This window comes from Onychostoma macrolepis, chromosome 10, assembly GCF_012432095.1.
Source record: "Onychostoma macrolepis isolate SWU-2019 chromosome 10, ASM1243209v1, whole genome shotgun sequence".
Lineage (NCBI taxonomy): Eukaryota > Metazoa > Chordata > Actinopteri > Cypriniformes > Cyprinidae > Onychostoma > Onychostoma macrolepis.
In genome coordinates, this window is record NC_081164.1 from 22,820,669 (window position 1) to 22,847,113 (window position 26,445).

The 26,445-nt window shown below is 36.6% G+C and overlaps 1 protein-coding gene across 1 annotated transcript in view; it reads left to right on the plus strand.

Annotated features, from left to right (window-relative positions):
* Positions 1–26,445, plus strand: part of ttc28 (tetratricopeptide repeat domain 28) — a 289,805-nt gene that overhangs the window by 228,555 nt on the left and 34,805 nt on the right. Inside the window, exons 6-8 of the mRNA XM_058789645.1 lie at positions 5,191–5,698; positions 16,997–18,338; positions 22,757–23,280. Coding sequence (XP_058645628.1) covers positions 5,191–5,698; positions 16,997–18,338; positions 22,757–23,280 — 2,374 coding nt within the window. The remainder of the gene's footprint in view (positions 1–5,190; positions 5,699–16,996; positions 18,339–22,756; positions 23,281–26,445) is intronic.

A 26,445-nucleotide genomic window follows, 5' to 3' on the forward strand; every position in this document is an offset into this window, starting at 1 on the left:
GAGATGAATAGCTGATTTGTAGGACACACAACAATAGAGGTACAAGGCATAATTGTACAATAATGAATGAAATCAGGGAGAAAAGAAACAGAAGTGGACAGGTGATTAGTGTCCGCTGAGGAGTGAACATCAGGTGTGGTGGTATGTGTGTTTGAGGGATGGTTGTGTCATCTGAAGCTGTCGCTGATTCACAATATGTATTTGATGTTTTGTTCAGCAACACTCTTAAGGTTTTTCAGTGGTTCCTTGCTGCAGATTCTTATCAAGAACTATTTTTGGTTGCTATGTTTTTTAGAGATTAAAAAAAGAAGAAGAGGTCCTTAAGGTTTGTGTTTTGGTTCTTGAAAACATTCAAACATAGATGTGTTTCATAGAGAGTTTCTTCTTCAGTGGTTCCTTGTTGCAGGTTGAAAAAAAAAGTTGTGTTTTGGTTCTATAAAAAATTCAAACATAATAGGTCCTTTTCTTATGACCTAGAGATTTAATAAAGATTCTTCACTGATTCCTTGCTGCAGGTTTATGTCCAGAGCAATTTTTTCATGTTCTATGGATTTTGGAGATATAGAAATATCTGTGCTTATCTTGGAGTTTCTTCAGATCAGTGTTTATGTTCCTGGGTTCTTTAAAGCATTCAAAAACATAGCAGGTTTTCTAAAGAACTACTGATTTAATAACATTCTTCATGCACTTTAAAAATAAAAAAAAATAAGACAGTAGAGCAAACTTAAAAGTTTAAGGCAACCAGCTTCAGCAGATGTTTGAGTTTTCTCAACTTAATTTTTAGGAAATTTCTGAGTTTCCTCAACTTTTTGTTTTAAGCTTATACAAAAAAAAAACTCAGAAATTTCCTAAAAATTAAGTTGAGAGAGCTCACAAATCTGCTTAAGCTGGTTGCCTTAAACATTTAAGTTCTCTCAACTTTTGATTTTTTACAGCACTGTAAAAGAATGAGCCAACTTAAAAAGTTTAAGACAATCAGCTCAACTTTTGATTTATTTAATTTTTTTACAGTGCTGGGTTGTTTAAAATACAAGAACAGGGATGGGTTTCTAAGAAATTTTAATAAGGTTCTTCAATGGCGTTTAGCTGTTTTATTTTAAATTGCAACCTTTTTTAGAAAATAAACCAATTTCTGTGAAGATTTCCAGTTTTCCACAAAACCAGAATGAATCAATTAGAACAACCCAGTTTTCTTTTCTTATGATGATATATTTACTTGCGTATATTCTATAGCCAGTGTTCTTTGTTTTACATTACAGCACGGTGCAGCCTCACTTTGCGTCTTGTAACATGGAGGAAAGCATTGAAAACACCCTGAAAATTAATTTTGGCTAAAATTTTTGGTCTCTTTTTTCTGTAAGGCAAAGGATTTGATGTTTTAAGTGTGTATATTGCTAAAAGTAGATTTTGATTATCAACTTTTAGAAGCACACTAGCATATGCAGATGATCTCAGAGCTGTTGACACTGACTATAAGATACAAAACTTCAATTTTAATTTCTTTCAAAAGGGTAATGATTCACTATGTTTAACTGATTCCTGAAAAAAAAAAGTTTCCTCCACAATCCCGTCATCTTTAGATCCATGACTGACCCGAAATGAAGCTCCACGGCTTCAAACAAGACACACGTGCCCACGCCGGGCCCGATAGTGTATCTGTGATCATAAGAAGCCCTCTCTCCTGATGGAGGGTAATTGCCTCACCGTGTCACATGTCCCAGAGCCTTTAAACTCAGGCAAACTGCTGGAAGTTCTTATGGCTGGAGGTAATTGGTTCCAGGCGGCGCTGGGAAACCGAAGGCCTTGGGCTGGACGAGCCCCTCCAGGTTCGTCTTTTGTCCGTGTGCCCCGAAATCAAGCGTTTTACCTTCTGTTCTATCAGGGCATCCGTCCCAGCACCTCATCGAGAGAGCGGCCATCACCGTTACTCCCTAAATAGAGCCGATATCTGCGCCGAACATGTGGTTGTGTTTTAATCAATGTTTATAGTTTGATTGATGTAGCGTCAAGGCCGAAGTTGGACCCGCTGTCTTTTGTTGTTTGTCAAGTGGTTGTGTAATGCAAGTTCTGTTCCAGAATCTAGTGAGCTGCACTGCTGTCTGCTGTCTATATAGTCCGCATGCTAACTGAAATGGACAGAGTTTGATGTTATTATGGTGCTTGGCTAATGGAACAGTGAAATCTAATAATCTTGAAACTGCACAGAACATGCAAGTAGTGGCTAAAATGGTCCGTTTTTAATTAGAGTGAATTGTTTTGTCTATACTTTTTGAAATTGGAAAAAAATATTATTTATTTCTTTTTGCGTATATTGTATATAAATATTTTAAATGATTTATACTTATAATCAAGATTTCTCCTCCAGGGTGACAATATGTATAAATAAATACTAGCTTACTATTGCATACTGTGCAGTATGTACTATATGCTTTTTTTAATGAGTATGCAATAATAATGATTTCAGTAACAGTAAATCTAAATCTTTCTCACAACTTTTTAAAAAGTTTATTCTGCATTTTTTTGTCTTTTTTGGCAGTCGAATCAAATAATGAGTCAAACGAGAGATGTAGCTTTATATAAACCACCATTCCAAAGTTTGAATCAGTAAGATTTTAAAAGAAATTCATACTTCTATTCAGCAAGGATGAATTATATTGATCAAAAGTGTCAGTAAAGACATGCATACAAAAGATTTCTATTTCAAATAAAATAGAAGAGAGCTAGTGTCTGAGCAGATTGAGAAAGGGCGGTTTGTGTGTGTGTGTGTGTGTGTGTGTGTGTGATTGTGACTTAGTCTCAGCAGGTGAAAGCGTTCTGCAAGGCTTCCTCACTGACATACAGCAGGTGTGAAAGATAAGCACTCCCTCTCATCCCTGTTGTTTCAACAAGGTTAGTTTAGAGTTCCTGGTACATGATCCTGGTCTTGCTTTGATCGATTCGTCACTGCACATCAGGGTCAGAAATTAATGGGGGCTTGTGGTAAAAATGCCACCAAACTGAACAAAAATGCCTCACAAATTCAAGATAAAGGGCCAAAAATTGCTCATGCATGATTAGATTAAATCTGTTATGGCTGCCGCGATTAAACTGAAACGTGGAAATTAATGAAAAGTGTCAATTCAAGGAATTACATTTAGATATGCGTTTAAGTTGCTTTTTTCACGTTGTTTTTTTTCAGCGTTGAGCTTTACTGCCAATCAGACACTTTTCTGTGTAGCTCATGAATGCAGTGGCCAATCAGATTAGTCAGCGCTGAAACGCTCGCGTTCTGTTGATTGCGTGCGCTTGCAAATTCTCTCTCATCATAAACAACGAAATGCAGAAACAATATAAATAAAGGTGCTTTCACACTAGCACTTTTGGTGAGCACCCGGGTTCGATTGACATCAGAGTTCGGTTTGTTTGGATGATGTGAACACTGTCTTCCGCACCCGTGAACCGTTCCCAAGTCCGCTTAAAAAGGGTGGTCTGGGGTACAGTTCATCTGAACTCCGGTGCGCTTTGCTGCTGATGTGAACACAATCGTATCAATTGTGGAAGTGAACTGCTATTAATGACATATTATTTGATAAAAATATGTGTTTGTATGTGTTTTATTCACTTTCCTGATTAGTGTGACTGACGCGCCGCAAGGAGAGAACTGTATATCTCATTTCTGTTCGCTTTCAGCGTTCTTTAGAGCATTTGCAGTAAATTCGTAAGACAGACGTAAGTTCAAAAACAAATATATAAAAGTGAGGATAGCAATGTTATCCATTTTGCCGCCTTCTCCTGAGCTGTCATTACTAAGCAATGGAGTAAACAGCTGCTGGCTTGATGACGCAAACGGAACCACGGTTCGGACCCAAATGAAATAATATGAGTTGGTGTCCAGCGGGGGCAGTGGAGAGGAGAGCAATCGAACTCTGGGTCAGACCAGGCAATCGAACCGAATGTGAAAGCACCCCAAGAGATTTGTTTTGCAGCTTCAGTAATTATAACAGGAGTTTTTGCATAACTTGCGCTAGACTAATGTCATCATCTTTGGTGTGAATGGACTTTTATACTTGCGTGACTTGCGTATGTCACCAGGATGAGCGCCGGAAGGACTGTGCTGCTTTTAGACGACTTTGATTCCGCTGAAGGAAGTTGTTTGTGGCTAATGGGCTTCCCATTGAGCATGTAATTCTGGGAAACAGCCTTTGTCTCTCGAGTCTCGGCTGAACATGAGCCTGCCACAAGGAGATTTCGAAAAAGGCCTCAGCATATTTTTAACGGATTTTGCGAGAGATCAGCGTCTCTGCTAAAATTTCGACTTGAGAGGCTTCACGGGTTTTGTTCTCGGCAGACAACGCATTACATGGCAGAGCGCTTTCTGCACCGCATGCTATTCTCAATGGCTGCATAATGGGATGCAGTAACATCACACAACTTTGCCATATGTTTTGAGAATAAGAGCTGTGTTTGCTTATCTAATCGCTGTTTAATAGAAAATAAAGCAGCAAGCCACAAGAGGTCATGTGCATCAGTAATTATAGGAATAGTAGTTAAAGGAATAATGAAACCATTTGATTTGAAATCATTTGCTCACCCTCATAACCCAAATAACTTTATTTTATGCAGAGATCACAAAAAGGAGATGTTTCTCAGTGTTATTTTAGTTTTATTTCTGTGCTTTTAATTTGCTTTTGCTATTAGATTTACATATTTCTTTAATTTATTTTTATTTCAGTTTCTTATTGTCGTGTGCTTTTGTCATTTTTGGAAATGTATAGCTTTATTTTATTTTTATTTATTGTTAGTTTTAGTATTTTTTTTTTTTAGTACTGCAACATTTTTTTTTGCCAAGCAAAAAATCACATGTTTCCATCTGATATTTATAGTTTATTATTTCAATTTCTAAAAACGTTTTTTTTTTTAAATATAGTTTTAGTTAACAATAACAACTCTGGTTTACCTGGGTTTTAAAGCTGTTATATGCAGTTATGTGCAGCAAATTTCAATTTTAAACATTCAAACATGATGCATCCCGTCATGATTAGTCAATTTAGAAATATTTTTTTCTACGAACCTGGAATGAAGTCTTTTCAGGAGCCATTTTTGGTGTACAACAGCAAACATGGCTCATCCAATCAGCTTTTAGCATTTCATTTTCTCGTATAATGTCATATATTCAATGGTTTATGCATGTTCTCTCATTCTTCTCCACAGGCGGCGTCTTCAGCCCTCAGCAGCTTGGGTCATGTGTACACGGCCATCGGAGACTATCCCAACGCCTTGGCCAGCCACAAGCAGTGCGTCCTGCTGGCCAAACAGTCCAAGGATCAGCTCTCTGAGGCTCGAGAGCTGGGCAACATGGGAGCCGTCTACATCGCCATGGGTGACTTCGATAATGCCGTGCAGTGCCACGAACAGCACCTGAGCATCGCCAAGAGCCTCGGCAACAAGCGTGAGGAGGCACGTGCCTACAGCAACCTGGGAAGCGCGTACCACTACCGCCGCAACTTCGACAAGGCCATGTCCTACCACACACACGTGCTGGAGCTCGCACAGGAGCTCGAGGAGAAGAGCATCGAAATGAGGGCGTACGCGGGGCTGGGACACGCCGCCCGATGCATGCAGGATCTGGAGAGAGCAAAGCAGTATCACGAACAACAGCTCAGCATCGCAGAAGGCCTGAAGGACCGCGCCGCCGAGGGCAGGGCTTCGTCGAACCTGGGTGAGGGTTGGGTTACATTCTTCACAAACAATTCCTGCTGGAAAAACCCATCTTAAACCAGACCAAGCTGGTTTGCTGGTCTTCTAGCCTGGGCTGCATTTCCCAAAATCTTCGTAAGCTTAAGTACATCGTAGACCCATTGAAACCAACTTAGGCTTACGATGCTTTTGGGAAATGCAGCCCTGGTCTGGTTTTTAGCTACAACTGGACCAACTCAACCAGCTGCCCAAGCTGAGAGACCAGCCTAAATCAGCTAAGATCATCAGAAAACCAGCTTAGACTGGTTTAAGATGGCCTTTTTTAGCTGGAAATAACAATATCAACATTGCTTTAAGCTGTTCTTTTGCCATATATTGAAAATGGACAGTAATTTACACTGTAGAGCTCCAGAAAATTCATTAGCTGGTTTTGGGCACTTTTCAGCCACTTTTGAACCAACTAAACCAGCTGCCCAAGCTGAGAGACCAGCCTAAACCAGCTAATGTCATCAGCCAACCAGCTTAGACTGGTTCAAGATGGCCTTTTTAGCAGGAAATAACAATGAGAGCATTGGTTTAGTTGTATGTTCCAGCTGCTCGTTTGCCAAATATTGAAAATGGACAGTAATTTATACTGTAGAGCTCCAAAAAAGTCTTTCTTTTAGTTGGTTTGGGCACCTTTCAGTCACTTTTGGACCAAATAAACCAGATTCCCAAAAACTAAGAGACCAGTTTAATCCAGCTAAGATCATCAACAAACCAGCTTAGACGGATTCATATTGTTGAACTCCAAAAAGGACTGTAGTACAGCATAGTATAGTACAGTTAGTACAGCTTGTCTGCTAATGAAACAAGTCTAATGAAAGTTATGGGAGGAACAAATGTTGAACTTTTAAGCATTCAAACATGATGCATCCCATTACGATTAGTGATGACCTGATTTGCTGGTCTTCTAACCTGGTCAGGCTGGTATGGTTTTTAGCTACTGTTGGCAGAGCCAAAGTATGCATGTTGCGTAGGGCCTCCGAAACACCAAGAGGGGCCCCTTCTTCTCAAAGATGATTTCATTTCAGTATTGTTTTTGATTTTGGTTATGAAAACATGAATGTTCCTTTAATGCGGTGCGCTGTCGCCCTATTTACGTAACATCCAACTTAGTCAAATCATGTAATGTCGTATACAGTCTCCATGCCTTTTTTGCTCGATACTAAAAATATATTCTATAGAGCGCCACTGAACAAATTTAAATAGTTTTGCTGAATAAATAATGACATTTTTTTTCACATTTCTAGGTGAACTATTCCTTTAATTAAACACAAAGCTGGCAGAAATTAAAATTCAAAGCCTCCCCAAGAAAATAAATTAAGGCCAATACATAATGTTATTAGCTTGAAATATACAGTCATGATTGCTTTTGCGCATTGCATTTGTCTAGTTATTAAAAACAACAACGTGAATGAATATTTATGGTTCTATTTCCAGTTTAGCGACTCGATGACTCAGTCATCTTGAACGCGTCCCTTCCTCCTGCAGCAGGCTCTGCGGCGACACTAAAGCATCGGTGTGCGAGACGTACGCTGGATAAATTGGAGCCGTCGAAACCAAGTGTTTCAAAGCCCGTCTAATCTCTCACTCTGACTTTTATTGCTCCAATCTCACGTTCCCTCCCTCCGACAGCGGCTCCATCAATCTGATCCGAAACGCTCGCTGCTCTCAGATAAATAAATAGATGAACTCCCAAAAGAAAAATGTTGCCACAGGACTGTTAATATCAGAATTACAGTGGAGTGCGCTAGATTGCACATTTCAGGAGTGAAATCAGGTGTTTTGTACTTTTTTGAGGAAAATGTGAGTGCATGACTCTCCACAATATTAGTATTATTTAGTATTGACTTCCAAAGTACTATTATGTTTCGACAATTATCATCAATTCCATCATAACTAGGGGTTAAGGATTCACTCATTTCCTCAATGCATCAATTACAGATCCTGCCGATGTATGTGCATTGATCTTGAAACATGGGTTTTTAATCGTTTGTGTCAGTCAATAATCAATTAAAAATGCTAAAAATCTAATGAATCTAATATTAATATTATTTAATTATTTTACCCATTTTATCATCAGTCAGCAGTGTTCTTTTAGTATTATTTTATTTTTGTAATATTTATTAATATTTTGAATTAGCTTTTATTTTTCTATTTTCATTTTTTATTTTAGTTTTATTAATTTTATGTGTTTTTGTTATTTTTGTCAGCTTTAAATACTCCTATATAGCTTTATTTTTTAGTTTGTTTTGGTATTTTTATGTTCATTTTTATTATTTTTTTAAAAATATTTGTATATATTTATAATTTATTTTTATTTCAGGTTTGATCATTTTACTTCTTCAACGTACTTATTTCAGTTATTTGTCAAGGCAACATTTGTATTTGTTTATGATTATATATTTTATAAACAATTTATAATTTAATTTATCATTTTAAAATTTAAAATTTCAAGTTTGGTAATTTTAGTACTTCAACTTAAGCTTCATTTTAATTTTAGTTTTATTCTAATTTTTAAAAATATTTCTATGTAGTTTTAATTTATTTTTATTTCAGGTTTGATAATTTTACTACTTCAACTTAAACTTTATTTATTTCAGGTAGCTGCCAAGGCAGCATGTATATTTTTTATAATTATAATTTTTTAAGAACAATTTATAATTTTATTTATTTTATTTATAATGTTGAGTGTTTTTAAGTTTAGGTTTTTCACCTAATATTATTATTTTCTTACCTTTTATTTTTTTTTTTAATTTATTTATTTTTCTATTTTATTTTTTATTTCATTTTTATTTTTATTTTATTACATTACATTACATTAGAACACTGTCATTCAGTTTGGGAAGAGTTACCTGTCAAAGTTTAATAATTATGGTTAAAGCTTTGTTCAGATCTCTAACCATAAGTATGCACTGTAGTACTAGTTAAACCCTCACCATTGCAGTCTTTAAATTGCCATCTGTTCTATTTGTTCAAACTCGAAGTGTTGATGAATTTGCATGGTAACACAAGGTAGTCCGTAGGGTGATATTTATGTCCTGTGAAGCTCTCGTGGAAAAAAAAAATGAAATCAATTTTTTCCCCCTTTTGCGTACAGCCATGATAAATTTGTATTGAAAGTGTGTACGATCAGGTGAGCTCATTTAAAACGGGGATATAAATATTACTAGATTACTCCCAGCGTCTCTGAGGTTGTTACTCTGCGAACAGGTTTATTGTTGAGAGCTAATGATGTAGGAGAGGTTGCACAGATGAGATGCGCTCGTGGTGAGTAATGTGTCCTCTGCAGACTCATGCTAAGCTTTAGAAAACGCAGGACCGCCAACATCCCAGCACTCCTTCAATCATCGGCCATGACTCCATCTGATCGATCCGAATTATTAATAGCTGGAAGGGCTGAGAGAAAAGTAGCGCTTACAAAATTAACAATCTCGTGCGGTGAGAGACCTGGAAGTGCACAAATTGATCTCGCTGTCAAAGGTGGAATCTGAGAAGCCAGCAGATATTTAAAGGTAAAGCAGCCGAGTTTGATTAAAGGTTTAAGTTGTTTACTCAAAGACTGATTTGGCTCAACAAACATGTTTTATTAGCCACTCATGTCGATATCTATAATATGCACCTAAAAGTCATGTAGTCGATACCAGAGTGCAGCAGTCGTGTTCTGGAATTAAACTCCCATTCATTTTCTCCATAGAGAAATTGATTTTTAATAGTAACAGATAAACCTTTCAAGTGGAAGCAGCAACTCTGTATGATTTCTACTTTTATTCAACTGTTTATTTATTTTGTTTTTTTTAATAATTACTTATTTATTTGCTTTCTTAGCCTAATTGAAGCCTTACATAATTCCATTTTATAATTTTTAAGCATTTTATATCACTTTACTATTTTGTAATAAATTTAATATTTAAAATAATTCTAAATTTAAATATTTACTTATAGTCAGTGACTTTAAGTCAATAATGTTCTATTATACTGTTTTATTAGATTAGGTAAATCACAATGCATCATGATTATCATTTCCTTATAACAGAATTTAAGTGTGCAGGTATTTTTGGCATCTAAACAAAAATTTGTAATGTTGAAGTCATTAGATTTTCTAAAATTCTGGAGAAAATTAATTGGCAAATACATAATCAAGGCTACTGAAATAAGTGAGCATTCATGCATTAAAAAGCCTAATTTTGTGATTTGTAATTTTCATTTTTTTCCCCATGCATTATGGTTAGAATTTTCTCATAACAGAATTTAGGTAAACAATCTTGTGCCTTTCTTTTTTATCATTTGCAAATATTTTTAGTAGTGCTGTCAAATGATTAATCGCGATTAATCGCATCCAAAATAAATGTTTTTGTTTACATAATATATGTGTGTGCTGTGTATATTTATTATGCATATATAAATGCAAACACATGCATGTATATATTTAAGAAAAATGTTATGTTTATATATTAAATATATTTATATATAATATAAAATATTGAATATAAATGTATATGCATGTAAATATTTCCAAAATATATGCTGTATGTGAGTGCATCTATATATACATAATAAATAAACAGAGTACAGACACATATATTATGTAAACAAAACATTTTTAGTCTAAAAATTGTAGTCATTTGACAAATTTTCTAAAATTCTGAAGAAAATGTGAATAATATGCAATCAAGGCTTTAAAAAAAAATGCATTCAGAAGCCTAATTTTGTGATTTGTCCATAATTTTTACAATGCATGGTTATAATTTTGTCATGACAGAATTTATTTGCAAATATTTTTGGCATATAATAAAAGTTTGTAATGTTTAAGTCATTTGACTAATTTTCTGAAAATCTGGAGAAAATTAATTGGAAAAATACAGATTCAAGGCTATTAAAAATGTTGGCAGTTATACATTAAATAGCCGGATTATGTAATTAATCCATTATTTTTCAGTTTGACCACAGTGGCAGTAGTCCATACTAACAGTACTGTAGAAAGACTGATATCACTGCATTTTCTTTCTTATATTTTAGTAGTGACTATAAAAGTATGATTACTTTTCAATAAGTATTAATAATTTCATCATATTTCACTACACTGTGAAAAAAAGAAAAAAAAAGAAAAGTTGAGCCAACTTAAAATTTTAAGGCAACCAACCCAACCAAGTTGAGTTTGCTCAACTTGTTTTTGTGGGAGATTCTCTAATTTTTGTTGTATAAACTTAAAACGACAAGTTGAGAAAACTCAAAAATCTGCTGAAGCTGGTTGCCTTCAAATTTGAAAAGTTGGCTCAACCTTTTTTCTTTTTTTTTACAGTGTAAGTGGATGGAAGCTCAAAGCTCTGTCCCTCCAGCACACCTGAAACACGTTTCCTTCTGCTGCAAGCCCAGAAAACCCCTGCTTTCCTGCTCAGGAGTATTGCTTTAATGCTCCATCTCGACTCATATTTTATTAAAACAGGTTTTGAGTTTGGTTGTTGTTGCGATATTTAAGCCCTGAGCAGCGTGAATCTGATCCCTGTTGGAATAGTGCTGAGTGGACGGTAACCAGAGGCTTTATTCTCCTCAGCGAGGGCCGCAAGCCATAAACACACACCTCACACCGCTGGTCAGAAGCGTGAGAAGACGTGCGTTCCAGAGTGTACAGTTGGCTTTAGCAGTATGTTTGTGGGTTCAGAAGTGTGTTTCAGTAGGGTTATCAGTCTAGGTTGTGTGTTATTAGGGTTTCAGTATTGTTAGTATGTTTTAGTGTGGTTAGCGGTAGGGCTGCACAATTTGGGAAAATATCTAATCAGTTTTTCCAATTAAAACAAACAGGTGAAATTGTAAAAGTTTAAAAAATCTAATCAATAATTATTTTATTATTTTTATTATTATTATTATTATTAAAAATAAACTAAATATGGAATATTGTATTATTTCATTGTAAAATTTTGAAAAATATTTAAGAAAAATATAATAATAACAACAATCATATTTCAGTTTACAGAACAATAATATTAATGACTTAAATATTGTTAGCAGTAAGTGTGTTTTCAGTAGGGAAAATATCTAATTGATTTTTCTGATCAAAATTGCAATTATAAAGAGCTGAACAATTTGGAAATGTTTTGATTATATATCAATATGACTATAACATAATTATAATGGAATTCAATTGTATTATTATGATTATTATTACTTAATAAAAATATTACTTGTATTGTTTCACTATAAAATTAAGAAAAATAATATTTGTGTAAAAAAATAATAATAATGTAATAATAATAAGTTTTGCAGTGTTTATTTGTAGAGATGCACAATTTGGCCAAAATTAATTGCAAATATATCTATATAACTATAAACTAATTCTAATAATTATTATAGTTTGATTATTATTACTAAATAAATATATTAAATAAAATAAGAAATATTACCCTACTTGTAATTTTGTGTTATTTCAGTGTAAAATTAAGATTTTGTTTTTAGTGCAATATTAAAATGTCAATACTAATGTTTATGGCTTAAGTACTATTAGCTATGTGTGTGTGTCTGTGTTTTAGTAGGTTAACCGTTGTGTGGGAAATTTTCTCTCATGACTCTTGTTTTAGAACATTACACATTGTTGATTTTCATTTTCTATGCTCCATAGCTGTAGGCAGAATATTAGCCGGTTTATCTCGTGTCTTTTTCCTTAGATTAATATTCCGAGTCATTTAAAGACCCATGGAGCAGCTTTAGAACTAATTCTCCTCTCTAATGTAGTGAATAGCTTCTCATGAAGTAAAGTAAATCATTTTCTTTTAATGAAAATCCACACTGGTTGAAAATTGCACAAGTTGTGCTCATACTTAGTTAGTTCTGGGTAATCGGGTTTAGATATTTCATACTGTCCATTCATAAATTTATGAGAATTTAAATGTGCACAGTCTGGAAAAACCTGGAACAAAAATAAACATAGTATCATTTAGAAAATGTTATATTTATTCATTTTTTATTTAAAATATCATTATTTTTATAATTATTTATATATGAAATAATAATATATGAAATATTTGATAAGACAAGCACTGTTTGTTAATGATTGTTTATCTGTTGCTAAACATCTCGCTGTAACATTCTCCAATCCATTGGATTTGCATCACCGTGGGGTTTTATAACTCAGGGCGCTCACCCCTTTTGGAAATTACAAGTGTGAAACGTTGCTTAAAGAACCGTTAAAAGCATCATTAACAAGAGGTTAAAATGCATTAACCCCGGGTTAAGTGTAGTGCGTAAAGGCTGTTTGATGTGTTGCTTTGACAGTCGTTACCAGCGGTCACGTTTGAGGCTCTGTTTCCACAGACAGTCGTTTAGTGCCGTCTCCAGCACGCTGCGGCAGTGCAAGTATGCGAAAGTGCGCCAAAACCACCAGGGATATAGCGGAAACGGAGTATTTGGAAATTCCAAAATAGATCTTCAGAACGGTTCGAAAATTCCAAAGAATTCCGAAGGCCAGACTCCCGTTACTCAGACATTAAGAGAGTGTTTATCAACAATCTGCGGCTGGTAAAAAAACACAAACCGCGCTTTGCTTAGCTAAAAGTGGAAGCCGAGAATAAACACAACTTCTTCTGCGACAGACTTAATGTAAAATTAATGCATCTGGCAAACTGTTGCCAGCCACAGTGTTCAACTGTTTTACTCTTCGTCTGAAGCCAACAACAAAGCTGACCCTAGACTCGCAAGAATCTTCAAAGTCTGCCATTTGTTTGTCCCCATTTTCCCTAGGGTTTTTCAAGACTGGCTCTGAGCTATAAATCATACGGCAGAATATCGGGCCTAGTTAGCGTTCGCGTTTGAATGGGAGGAGACGAGACGGGAATGGTTTTGAGAGACAGACAAGAATCATAACAAAGGAAAATAGCTTTGGAACCGGCATGCCTGCTGAAATTCAGCTGCACTTATTATGTTTTCGTTTTCCGTCAGCCGCTGCTTATTGCTGTCACTTTGCGTACAATTTTGGTTTCCGTTAAATAAGTAGAGTGTATGTTTGAGGTGAAGACATTAAGAGGGGTCGTTTTGAGTCGCCTGTGTTTTTCTGCCTTTTTCGGCCTTGAACCAGCTGAATCACATCACAGACTTGTTTTGAAGCAAAAACATGTTGAAAAAAATTGAATAAAATACAAATCTACAGCAGAATTAATTTAATTTCCCATGAAGCATTGCAGATGTCAACAATACTATAATATACAACTGCTGACTTGTGTTAATTTTAGTTATAAAAATTCAAAAATGTGTTTTATGGTCACATTATTTATAGTTTGTTATATTTTCATATTTATATAATATTTAATATATAATATTGTTATATATATTTATTTTTAATTTTTTGTATTTAAATTGTATTATAAAAATGTGCAATATATATAATTATTGCACATTTTTATAATAATAAAAGTTAATTTGACAAATTCCCTCTAAGATGATAAAATAAATATATATGTGTATATTTTTTTATAAATATTAATAAAATTATCATCTTAGTGGGAATTTGTCAAATTAAGCACAAAAAAATTTTTTCCTTCCTTAGCCCAGCCGTTGTGCTCTGTATGCTCATTACTTATTCATTTGATGGACATATAGCCCGTATTTGATATATTTGATAGTCACATAGCTCTTTTGAGCTTAACATCTTTCATACATGTTTCAAAATTGTCATCACGACATGATTTTGACATGAAATCAGAGTAAATGCGTTCTATTATTAAATGTACTATATTAAGAATTTAACACATATCTGATGACTGCTGGTTTGATCGGTTTCATTTAGTTGTCAAAATCTTGTCAGGAAGTCGAGCATTAAAGGCGAGTCCACGCTAAAGCTAATTAATTTGGAATGTCACAGCCTTTACGGAGTGGGAACGCTTGAAAAGAGACAGCCATGTAATGAGTTCAAGTAGGACATCTCAGTAAAAATAAAATAAAAAAGTCATGGCGTTTCAGTCATTTGGGGTTGAAGATTGTGCCATTTGAAGATTAAATTACTACATTTCACATGCATTCGGGCGAAACGACCGCCTGGGGAGGGAAGTATTTTTAATGTTTGTTTGAAGGGCTGCCCATCACTCGTTCCACATAGCAGGGCATCAAAGCTGGAAAGACATCCTCAAAATCCCACTTCTGCTAATGTAGGCAGAGGCTCTTAGAGTCTAGCTTCTTCTTTAGCCAAATACTGCAGCGTTGCAATTATTATTCACCCCTTAGAGCAGACGCTGAGGAGTTTTTAACCTCTTCGCTGACCTCCGATCAGTCTCAGATCCTGTTCCCAGTCTCATCCTACCCTCTCCTGCGTGTCGGCTCTGGGGATTTAACTTTAACGATGGGGCCATATGCATTCCTGCAGCGTCCGCAGGTGACCGTGTAATCCTCTTAACTGACCTATCAAAGAGGTGCTCTTTTTGTTTGTAGCCGTGACCCCGTTCTTAATACGAAATGCTGAAGATAAAGCTGACTGTGGTGTGACGGTCATAGTCTAATCGTGCTGTTGCTTAAATGATGCAAATTTGCATCTTTTTGAGCTGTAAGCGAACTTATGTTTATATTTATATATTTTTTTTATAGAATTTTTGTTATTGTGTTTTTATTACATTTTTATTAATATTAATGACGAATCATTTAAGTGAGTAAATAAATAAATATAATTTTACATGTGTATGTTTTAGTATTATGAATTTTAAGTCAAGTTGCATACCACCAGGGGGCACTCAGCGTGCCACATTTTTAGAACAACTGCTGTAAATGATCCATTAGTTTAAGTAGTTTGTGCACATAAACACTCCCTACTGTTTGTGAATTAATAGCAGTCCCTTCTGTTAATTTGCAGACAGTCGGGAGTATTTATGTCCTGACAGTGTAGAATTGTTCAGCTCAGCATTTCTGTTTTTAGCTCAAGGAAGTTTTTTAGGTCGTGTTAGCACCGTCTGTTGTGTTCCTAGCAGTCACATTGGACAGAGCCAGTATAAAAGTGCTTAAAAGTGCAAGTCATTTAATAAAAACAGACCTGCAGGTGTTGGTTTCTTCCATCAAAGGTTCTGTGCCTGGCACGTTTCACTGTGCACGTCTCAAAGGATTCATTTTCAAACAAGCTTTTGTCTGAAGCTTTGCTCTCTGATAAATGAAGAATCATGGGGTTAAGTATTGATAATTAGCCACTGAAGACTGGGGCTATTTTAGAGGAAATATTTGTGAATAGAGAAGAGCTCTAATGGGCCCTCAGTGTCAGGATACCAGCTTGGCACTGGATCTAATTGGATTTACCACATGCTGGTAATCCTGCCTTGGCACATGAGTATTGACACTGAGCAGATGGGCAACCCCTCACCCATTTTGATACCCCCCGTCGCCTCCTGCTTCCACAAACGCAGAAGGACACGCTCGTGGCCCGTGACTCAGTCAGCAGACCAAACGAGTTCCCTCAAGATGCCAAACCACTCTGTCAACAGTGGCTCCACGACTCTCTAAAAAACACTTTTATCTCACACGCTACTTGCCTCCGATGTGTTTTCATTGGCATCCTATTCCCAGAGCTCATTTTCGGGTCAGCCGGCATCTCTGACAATTACACAAATGGTCGCCACAGACTTCCCAGTTGTGCCCCACTGACACGTCTTGTTTTCCGCTCATCCCAGCAGTTTTCCTTGTCCCCGATACTTAGCTCTGACTTTCAAAGGAAAAGAAACCCGGTTAAAGCATACAGAGATGTGGTGTGGACCACAATTAAAGTTTCCCATTGCTGGTGCCCTCAAACCCTTTTTCCATCAGAAGTGTTCATTAGCCCTTTCCTCCCCTGTTCCTCTACTTTCCCCAAAGTACCGTACTGGAACCGGAGAGGCGGGACTGTAATGTTATGACGGTAATGATAATTTTGTGGAAAAGTGGTGAGGCAACATTAGGGGGACCCAAAATTTGCAAGAAGTCTCCCAGGACTGAGCAGATCTGGCTGTTTTGATTGTCATCGCCTCATGCTGGCATATCTTTGGGGTGCAGAATTTTGATTGAAGGCGAGTCGAGACTACACAAATCAGATCAGATCTCCTTTTTAATTAAAAGATATTTCTACAAGCATCAGTGGGCTTTCTCAGATCTTATTCCCTTTTTTTCCAGTTGGATGATTTGCTTGGGGTACGTTGTAGTTCAGGGCTTTTTTTAAATGTAAACTTAATCTTTAGCCTCTTTTATACAGATCGAAGATATCAAAAAGCCATTTCGTTTATCCTGTGAAGCATGATAAGCACAATTCGACTGAATGAAACTATTATTTTCTTCTTTATAGGAATCATTCACCAGATGAAAGGGGACTACGAGACCGCTCTGAAGCTGCACAAGGCTCATCTATCCATTGCCCAGGAGCTAAACGACTACGCCGCCCAGGGCAGGGCGTACGGAAACATGGGCAACGCTTACAACGCCCTCGGTGCCTTCGACCAGGCCGTGCGCTACCACCGACAAGAGCTGCAGATTTCCATGGAGGTTAACGATCGTGCCTCGCAGGCTTCGACGCATGGGAACCTGGCGGTGGCATACCAGGCTCTGGGGGCGCATGATCGGGCCTTGCAACATTACCAGAATCATCTGAACATTGCCCGAGAGTTGAGGGACATCCAGAGTGAGGCTCGTGCCTTGGGCAACTTGGGTAATTTCCACTGCTCTCGGGGAGAGTTTCCGCAAGCCGTACCCTACTATGAACAGTACCTACGGCTTTCCCCGGACTTGCAGGATATGGAGAGTGAAGGTAAGGTCTGTCACAACTTGGGATACGCACACTACTGTCTGGGAAACTTTCAGGAGGCAGTGAAGTACTACGAACAAGATCTGGCACTTGCTAAGGACCTCCACGACAAGTTGAGTCAAGCCAAAGCCTACTGTAATCTGGGCCTGGCCTTTAAGGCTCTTGGCGACTACAGCAAGGCGGAGGAGTGCCAGAAGTACCTTCTTTCCTTGGCGCAGTCACTGAACAATTCGCAAGCTCGATTCCGCGCCTTGGGCAACCTGGGAGACATCTTCCTTTGCAAGAAGGACGTTCCCGGAGCCGTCAAGTTTTATGAGCAGCAGTTGTCCTTGGCGCACCAAGTCAAGGATCGCAAGATGGAGGCGAACGCCTACGCCGCATTGGGAGCCGCTTACCGGATGCTACAGAAGTTTGACAAGGCCTTAGGGTACCACACCCAGGAACTGGAGGTGTACCAGGAGCAGGGTGACATCCAGGGAGAGTGCCAGGCTCATGGACACCTCGCCGCCGTCTACATGTCTCTTGGAAAGTACACCATGGCCTTTAAATGCTACGAGGAACAGCTTGAGCTCGGCCAGCGACTGAAGGATCCCAGCGTTGAGGCCCAGGTTTACGGGAACATGGGCATTACGAAAATGAACATGGGAGTAATGGAGGAGGCCATTGGCTATTTTGAGCAACAGTTGGCGATGTTGCAGCAGCTCAGTGGCAATGAGGCCGTGCTGGACCGTGGTCGTGCTTATGGGAACTTGGGAGACTGCTATGACTCGCTGGGAGATTTTGAAGAGGCAATTAAGTATTATGACCAGTATCTCTCCGTGGCACAGAGCCTCAACCATATGCAGGACCAGGAGAAGGCATACAGAGGTCTTGGTAATGGACACAGGTAAGAATTCAAGACCATTTTTGTGTTATTGTGTTATCGTTTTACACTGGCCCCAAAACGTACTTGGACACACAAACGACACTTAGGTAGAAACCATGTTGCATCTGCAAAAAAATGATTTTTTACTTGTTTTACTTTCAAAATATCCTTAAAATATGATACAGATACTTATAAATATATTCAGACTTGTTTTCATAGTTTGCATCTTGAGTATAAGTGTATTTTGTCTCACGGCACTGGTAGATTTTTTTCTAACTTGTTTTTAACTTGTTTATACCTAAAATAAGTGTTAAAAATGCCAATGCAGTGAGACAAAATACACTTATTATAATAACAAGACCTAATATCTTATTCAGTGTTGCATCTAGACTAAATTATTTCTTGTTTTAAGGATTTTCAAATATTTTAACCGGAGAACAAGTCAAAAATTCTTAAGAACTGATTAAGATGTCTCTTTTTAATGTGCTGAACTGAATTTGTGGTAAATGTATCTTTAGTTTTAGATATTTTAGCTGGATATTCTGTTATCTGATCAAATAGCATTCATACATTTTAAAGTGATGTAAAAGGATAGTTCACCCAAGAATGAAAATTAAGATTTGCCTTCAAGTTGTTTTAATCTGTATCTTTGTTGAGCACAGAAGATGTTTTGAACAGTGTTTCTGTTTTTATTCATGCAATGGAAGTCGATGGGATTCAAAGCAACACTTGACCCCATTTACTTTTTAATTTTTATTTATATGGACATGAGGATGAGTGGACATTGAGCATTTATAATGGACATTTTTGGGTGAATTATTCCTTCAAGTGCCTAAATATGTTTTGACACCACTGTAAAATGTGTGCAAAAGTACTAGTGATAGATACTTCAATGTAATATGCTCTTAGACAAGATTAGATTACTTTTTTTTTTTTACATAGTGTGAGTGATTTATTAGCATTCTGGAGCTGTGAGTCTCGTGATGATGCAACAGGCTGCTTGTTATTCCCGTTGCTTCAGTCTGATAGAGGCACTTACTGTATCAGGGCGGCATAAGGACTGACACCATGAGGTCAGCAGGCGGACACAGAACACTCTCACAACATGCAACAGATTGAAAATGGAATTGTTTTGTATCAGAGCATGACCCCACCTTCAACATGCATGCTGAAATGACAGTATGCAGGGCTGCACGCATCTACACAGAGATGCATACAGCATAAAAACACTTTTTGTGCTTCTCACACCCAAACTGGGGTCAGCAGCAAAATCTCTCCAAATGTTCACTTGCACACTCAATTTTTATTTGCATACTAGATATTTGTTTTTTATAGATGTTTTTTTTTTTTTTTTTTTGTCACGTGTAGTTTAGTGCTTTTTTGCATTCAAATAGATAGTATTTTTTACTTGGTGGGTAATAACACTGTAGGTATGATCACATGTGACCCTGGACCACAAAACCAGTCATAAGGGTCAATTTTTAGAAATGAATCTGAAAGCTGAATAAATAAGCTTTCCATTGATGTATGGTGTGTTTTAATATAGGGCAATATTTGGCTGAGATACAACTATTTTAAAATCTGAAATCTGAGGGTGCAAAAAAAAAAAAAAACCTAAATACTGAGAGAATCATCTTTAAAGTTGTCCAAATGAAGTTCTCAGCAATTCATATTACTAATCAAATATTACATTTTGATATATTTACAGTAGAAAATTTACAAAATATCTTCATGGAACATGATCTTTACGTAATGTCCTAATGATTTTTGGCATAAAAGAAAAATCAATAATTTTGACCCATACAATGTATTTTTGGCTATTGCTACAAATATACCCCAGCGACTTAAGACTGCTTTTGTGGTCCAGGGCCACATATTTACAATATTTAATAAATAAATATTAGGAAACATCTTAAATAATGCAGTTATTTTAATGCACTTCTTATATGGCCATTTTGTCGCTTAAAGAGTGTCATTTACAATTTCTGTGATCTCTCCTTATGACTTGTGAATATGAGGAATGTTTTAATAGTAGCAAACAAATTTAGATAACGCAATGAATGTTTGAATCAGAGTTTTGAATCGCTTCGCTGATGTTGAGCCATTGCATTGCAAATACAGAAGTATTGAATAGATTGTTTTTAGCTGTTGATCCTTACTCTTGACACTCTTGCATTAGGATTGTACTTTATGAAACACGATTGCACAGTACTTTTGTCTTCAGCAGTAGATTTATTGTTTTATGAGTGAAATTTGATATTGTTATCTGATGAAATAGCATTCATACAGTTTTTGACTTAAAGGGATAGCTAACCCAAAAATGAAAAGTGAATTAATATTAAAAACTCTGATTTATTTTCATTTATTTGTTTGCTTGATCACTCAAAAAATGTTCACATTAGTCCATGTGGCAAAACAGCAACATTTATTTTCTTTAGTACATTTAAATATAAATGCCATATGAAGATTCTGTGAATATTTTTGAGACATAACGAGAACAAATGTTCGCGTTTTGAATCTATCTGCTAATGTTGAGCCATTGCATTACAAATACATAAACTTGCTCTTGATGTGGCATTTCATACATTACAACAAATCCTAATGCAAAGTTACACAAAGCTTTTAGTCTTCAACAACAGATTTGTTTTATGATTTGATTTCAAGTTTAACAAACTTTTTTTAGTGAAACACCCCTTAGTTTGATATTCTGTTAGTGGGTTTCAAGTGGAGATAGTTTGCCAAAAAAACAATGGCTCAATTTCTTAACTCTAATTCTAAGATTTATTTTCCTTATCTCTCAAAAAAGTGAGTTGTTCTGTGCGCAGCTATGCACTCCATACATGTCTACCCAGCATCCTCGGCGTGATCCATTTTAATTAACATCCAATCAGCCCTTTAAGCGTTCCAGCTCCCATCACAAACCCTAGTGGATTCTGCTTACCTGCAAGTATATGGGCATGGAAATATGATGAATGGTTTGCTGCAGGGGCCTGTCAGAGCTCGACGCTGAGGATTGTGGGAAGGGAACTCACACCGGGCCCGCAACGAACCAACCTCATCCAAAGCAAAACCCCCGTCCTTCCCGCGGTCCAACGGGAAGGTAAATTACACTGTCAGTTGTGACAATGCGCTTGGACTCCCCTCAGCGGAGAGGAGCTTTACCTCAGATAGCGCAGAAGAATCCAACAAGAACCTCATTAAAGGCCCGCTTTAAAAGCTATTTGTTTCATTTATATTGAAATGAGGCAGGGCCTTTCAACAAGACTGATGTTGCTGTAATTTCAAGTGACAGGACAACAAGGGGTAATGATGCATCGCTTTTATGCTACCTAAGTAGTGAGCGAGTCCCCGGCCTGTATGAATTAAGCTGGTTTTGTTATTCCACAGAGAGCCGGTACCGAACCGTGTTTCAAACCCGTTCTCCCGACGGATGAGAGCGTGTGGACTACATGTCTCTTTCTAAATGAAGTTGCGTCAGCGCTGTTCTGCCACCTGTGTGTTGCTGGAAAAGCTCGTATCGATCTAAAACACTCCGTCTCTCGTGATTCCCTCACATTCAGTATTTTAGCAGCAATGAACTACTCTGTTTTATGAGATTCTGTTTCATGTGAGAAGGTTCATATTTAAAGGAATACATAAATCTCAAAATCGCTCTGTAAATTTGATATCAGCATGTAAACATTCTGGAATTCTTTAGAGTCAAAATTAAATTTACATTGCACTTATTTCTATTTGATTATACCACAGTCTGGAAGCAGACAGACTTAAAGCAATAAGCTATAAGACAGATTTAACCGTAGAAAATCACTGTAATATCACTGTCATAAAATGAAAAGTTTCAGCACTAAATAAATATATAAATCTATAAAATATATATTTAAATAATTATTTTTCATATATTAGAAAATAATTATTTTCAATAATAGTATTTTTATTTAAATTATTAATATTAATAATTATTGATTAGATATTGTCATATTTTATCATAATGCTGTTGTTTTTTAAAGAATTACAAAAAATCTGAAATGTACGGAAAAAATGCAAGTGTATGCACACCTCAGACACATTTTAATATAGAATTATTCATTATTTATTTATTTATTTACCATGTGAATTATCAGATTTTTCAGTATTTTGAACTAACTTTTTAGTTCAGTAACTGTACTTTTTGGAAAATAACTTTTTTTAATTTTTTATTAGTAGTAATAATAGTCATAGTAGTATTAATTATTTATTAGATATTGTCATCTTGTGCCGTGTGTGTGTGAAAATAAACAATCATGCAGTTGAGATTTGCTATATAGTATGTATTGTTTTACATGAGTGTACTGTATGCACACTTGTAGTTGCACTGTGTCTCAGCCAATCAGATTGTTCACTTTTATCAAAGTATTTTCTCTAGCTATGCATGTCTAATGGTGCTTCTCTGTGTTTGTCAGGGCGATGGGGAATCTTCAGCAGTCTCTGGTGTGTTTTGAGAAGCGGTTGGTGGTGGCGCATGAGCTGGGCGAGTGTGGAGGAAAAGCTCAGGCGTATGGAGAACTGGGCAGCTTGCACAGCCAGCTGGGTAACTACGAGCAGGCCATCTCCTGCCTGGAGCGGCAGCTCGCCATCGCCCGCGACACCCAAGATCGATTGCTGGAGGGCGACGCCAGCTGCGGCCTTGGTGCCGTGTACCAGCTGATGGGCGAACACGACACAGCCCTTCAGTTTCACCAGCTGGACCTCCAGATCGCGGAGGACACGGGCAGCGCCAGCTGTCAGGGACGGGCCTACGGGAACCTGGGACTCACTTACGAGTCGCTGGGTAATTTCGAGCGTGCTGTGGTGTATCAGGAGCAGCACCTGAGCATCGCGGCGCAGACCAACGACCTGGTGGCCAAAACTCTGGCCTACAGCAGCCTGGGACGAACACATCACGCTCTGCAGAACTACTCGCAGTCCGTCATGTACCTGCAGGAGGGTAAGAGACTACATGTGCAAAATCACAACGGGTTAGTGAGAAAATTCTCTCAAACTAAGATAAACGTTTGGTTATTATTCAGTTGCTAAGGTATTTGGAGTGTTGATATGCAGTTGCTAAGGTGGTTGTTTACAGTCACAAGTCAAAAGAGTCTCTATGATATATAGTCGAGTCAGGTTTCCATCCACATATTTTTATGCAAAAACTGTGATATTACATTAAAAAAGGCTGGATACAAACAGGATGCAAATAAAATGTTCAAAATGTGCATCAAATTAATTTAAATTTGTTTTACTGTGTATAATTTTTTTTTTTTTAGAAAAGAGCCATTTTAATTTTAATAATATTTTTTTGTTGAAAGTTTCAGTATTAATAATTATTGATTAGATATTTTTGTCTTCTATTGTATTGCTGTTTTTAAAAAAAAAATTCTGAAATTACAAGTATATGTGTAAACCTGTGACCACACATCAGTTGAATATTAATATATAATTAAATAATATATATTTTAAATTCTATATAATAACAAATCAGATATTTGTAGTATTTGGGATTTCATATATACTTCATAGGTATTAGAAAAGAAAAGAATGATTTTATATTAATAATAGTAACTTAATTAAAATGATTAGTATTAATAATGATTTGATATTGTCAACTTATTGCTGTTGACACATGCATATATTATTATTATTATTATTAATATTATAAATTTTATTATATATAAATATAATACATAATATTTATTTATTTACAATGTCAAGTCAAATTTATTTGTGTAGCACTTTTGGCTTTTAATTTAAAAAAAATTGTAGAAACCGTGATACATTTTTCCAGGATTCTTTGATAAATGGAACGTTCAAAAGAACAGCATTTTTTTTAAAATAAAAATTGTAACATTATAAATGTCTTTACTGTCACTTTTGATCAATTTAATGCATCTTTGCTAAAAAAATATATATATATATATATACGTTTCTTTAAAAAAATCTTACTGACCCCATACCTCTCAGCATAAATTCATAACTTAAATGGACATTAGTAGAAAGTAGAGATTTGTTTATCTGTTTAGTTGTCATCTTTTTTTTGCAGTGTAGATGTTTAAATGCATTTAGCTCTCGTGAAAACATTTCTTTTGGTTTTTGGGTGAATATATGATTTCTTCACCCTTATACTACTTTCAGATCTTTGTTCAGTTGAGGTTGAAATGACTAAAGTTGTCAGGAAGTTGTTTATTGAGGTCTAAACGTCATGTTTAAGCTCTGAATCTTGTGTTTACACACTCAGAGAGACATCTGGTGCTTCGCTCCCACAAGAGGACATTGAGATTCAGCTCATTTGTTTGGCTTCTGGTGCCACTCTGAACTGGAGCGTGTTATCAATCGAGCCGTATGTTGCTATAATAATCCTATTTGAGACGTATTCATAGACCGAGCACTCACCCGTACATGACGAGACTAGAAGGGTTTGTAGTTGAATTACTGGTTACTGGTCTTTCTGAAATGATTTTAGGAAGCCGTCAGGAACAGATCAGCTCACGGGCGGCCATTCGCTCAGACGAATCACCTTCATCCAGGACTTTGACAATTACCTGACTGCTTCCCTGCTGCAAGAGCGCTGAGAGAATGGGAAAAGGCCAGAGAGTCGCAGTCTCTACACCAAAGGCCACCGCGTCCCTCCATCTGACAGCCAATTAACTGAGAGTGGAAGGAAAGCACTCGCTCTCACTTCAGTTTGGCGTTTGTGAGATTAGAGTTGTGTAGAGACGGACACGTGTGGACGATGAATGCTAGAATGTCAGGTTCTGCTCGTTATGAAATCGAAGAAAATCGAGAAATCGTTTGCGATAATGACAGCTATTTGTGTAGCTTCTCAGTGAACTATGGCTCTGTGTAGTAAATGCTGCTCCATCTGAAAGCATGTGAAAATACCACATTTAATAACATGTTTTTACTCCAAACTCACTTCATAACTTCAGTCGAGTGTTTCTTACACAGAATAAGGCACACAACATATTTCATAGTATTCTAAGCAGTGATAAAGGCATTGCATTAAAAATGAACTTTATTATAATGAAAATGATAATAATAAGAACTCGGATGAACCATATATTGTCGTAGTCGTGTGTTTATTAGTCACGTTGAATCAATAAAAGCAGTTAAATCTTCAGTTTATCCAGCTACCGCTACCAGCTACCCATTTCCTGGATTTTTTCTGCGAGCAGTGTTGCCAGATTGTAAATGTCCATGTACCAGAAGCTCAAAATTATCGTATTTGGAAGAAAATTATTGTACAGGAGCCAAACGTACAGAAAACAGCTATTTATCTAAACCGAAAACTTTTGACACGACCTGCAAATGACCACAATAGATGACTAGGCGTACCATGTCTACACTGGACGCGAGAAGTGCGACAAAATACTATAGAACCCATTATAATCAGTGACTCTGTCTGCACTGGATCGTGGTGCGACGCGACATGACACATCCCCGACAGTAAACTGATGCCTCGTTCTATTTATGACGTACTAAAATGATTTTTAACACTCGCTTTCAGTGTAGACAGACTTTAGTTGTTGCGGCATGGCGGTGTTAACTCCACCTCTGGGTCGGAAGCCTGCATGTTGCCAGATGTTGAGGGTTTTTTTGCCATCATAGACATAGTGCTCGTTGGCTTAAAAGCAGGGCACCCTCCTGCATTCTTAACACACTCTGAGATGTGCATTTAGAGTGTCTGTAATGAGCCGATTTCATGTATGAGTATAGAATATCGTACATTTTGGGATTTTTTTCATTATTGATTGTACATCGTACAGAGGTCAAAATTATCATACAAATACGATAATTATTGTACGTCTGCCAACACTGTCTGCGAGGCACATTTGGAGTTTCTGCGCGAGAGCGCCCTCTGGCCTTCGAATGGAGATTTACTGCTGATAACCGTGCTTCACTGAAAGATTCGATTTCATTTCGATTTGTCGTGCAACCCTATTTTTACTTTTACATTTTTATTTATTTTAATTATAGACTTCTTTTAGATAGATAGATAGATTGATAGATAGATATACATGCATTTATTCTATTTTATACTCATGTTTTATTTGACATTTTCATTTATTTTTGATCTTAGATTTTGTGATATACGTGTGATGTACATGTATATTTC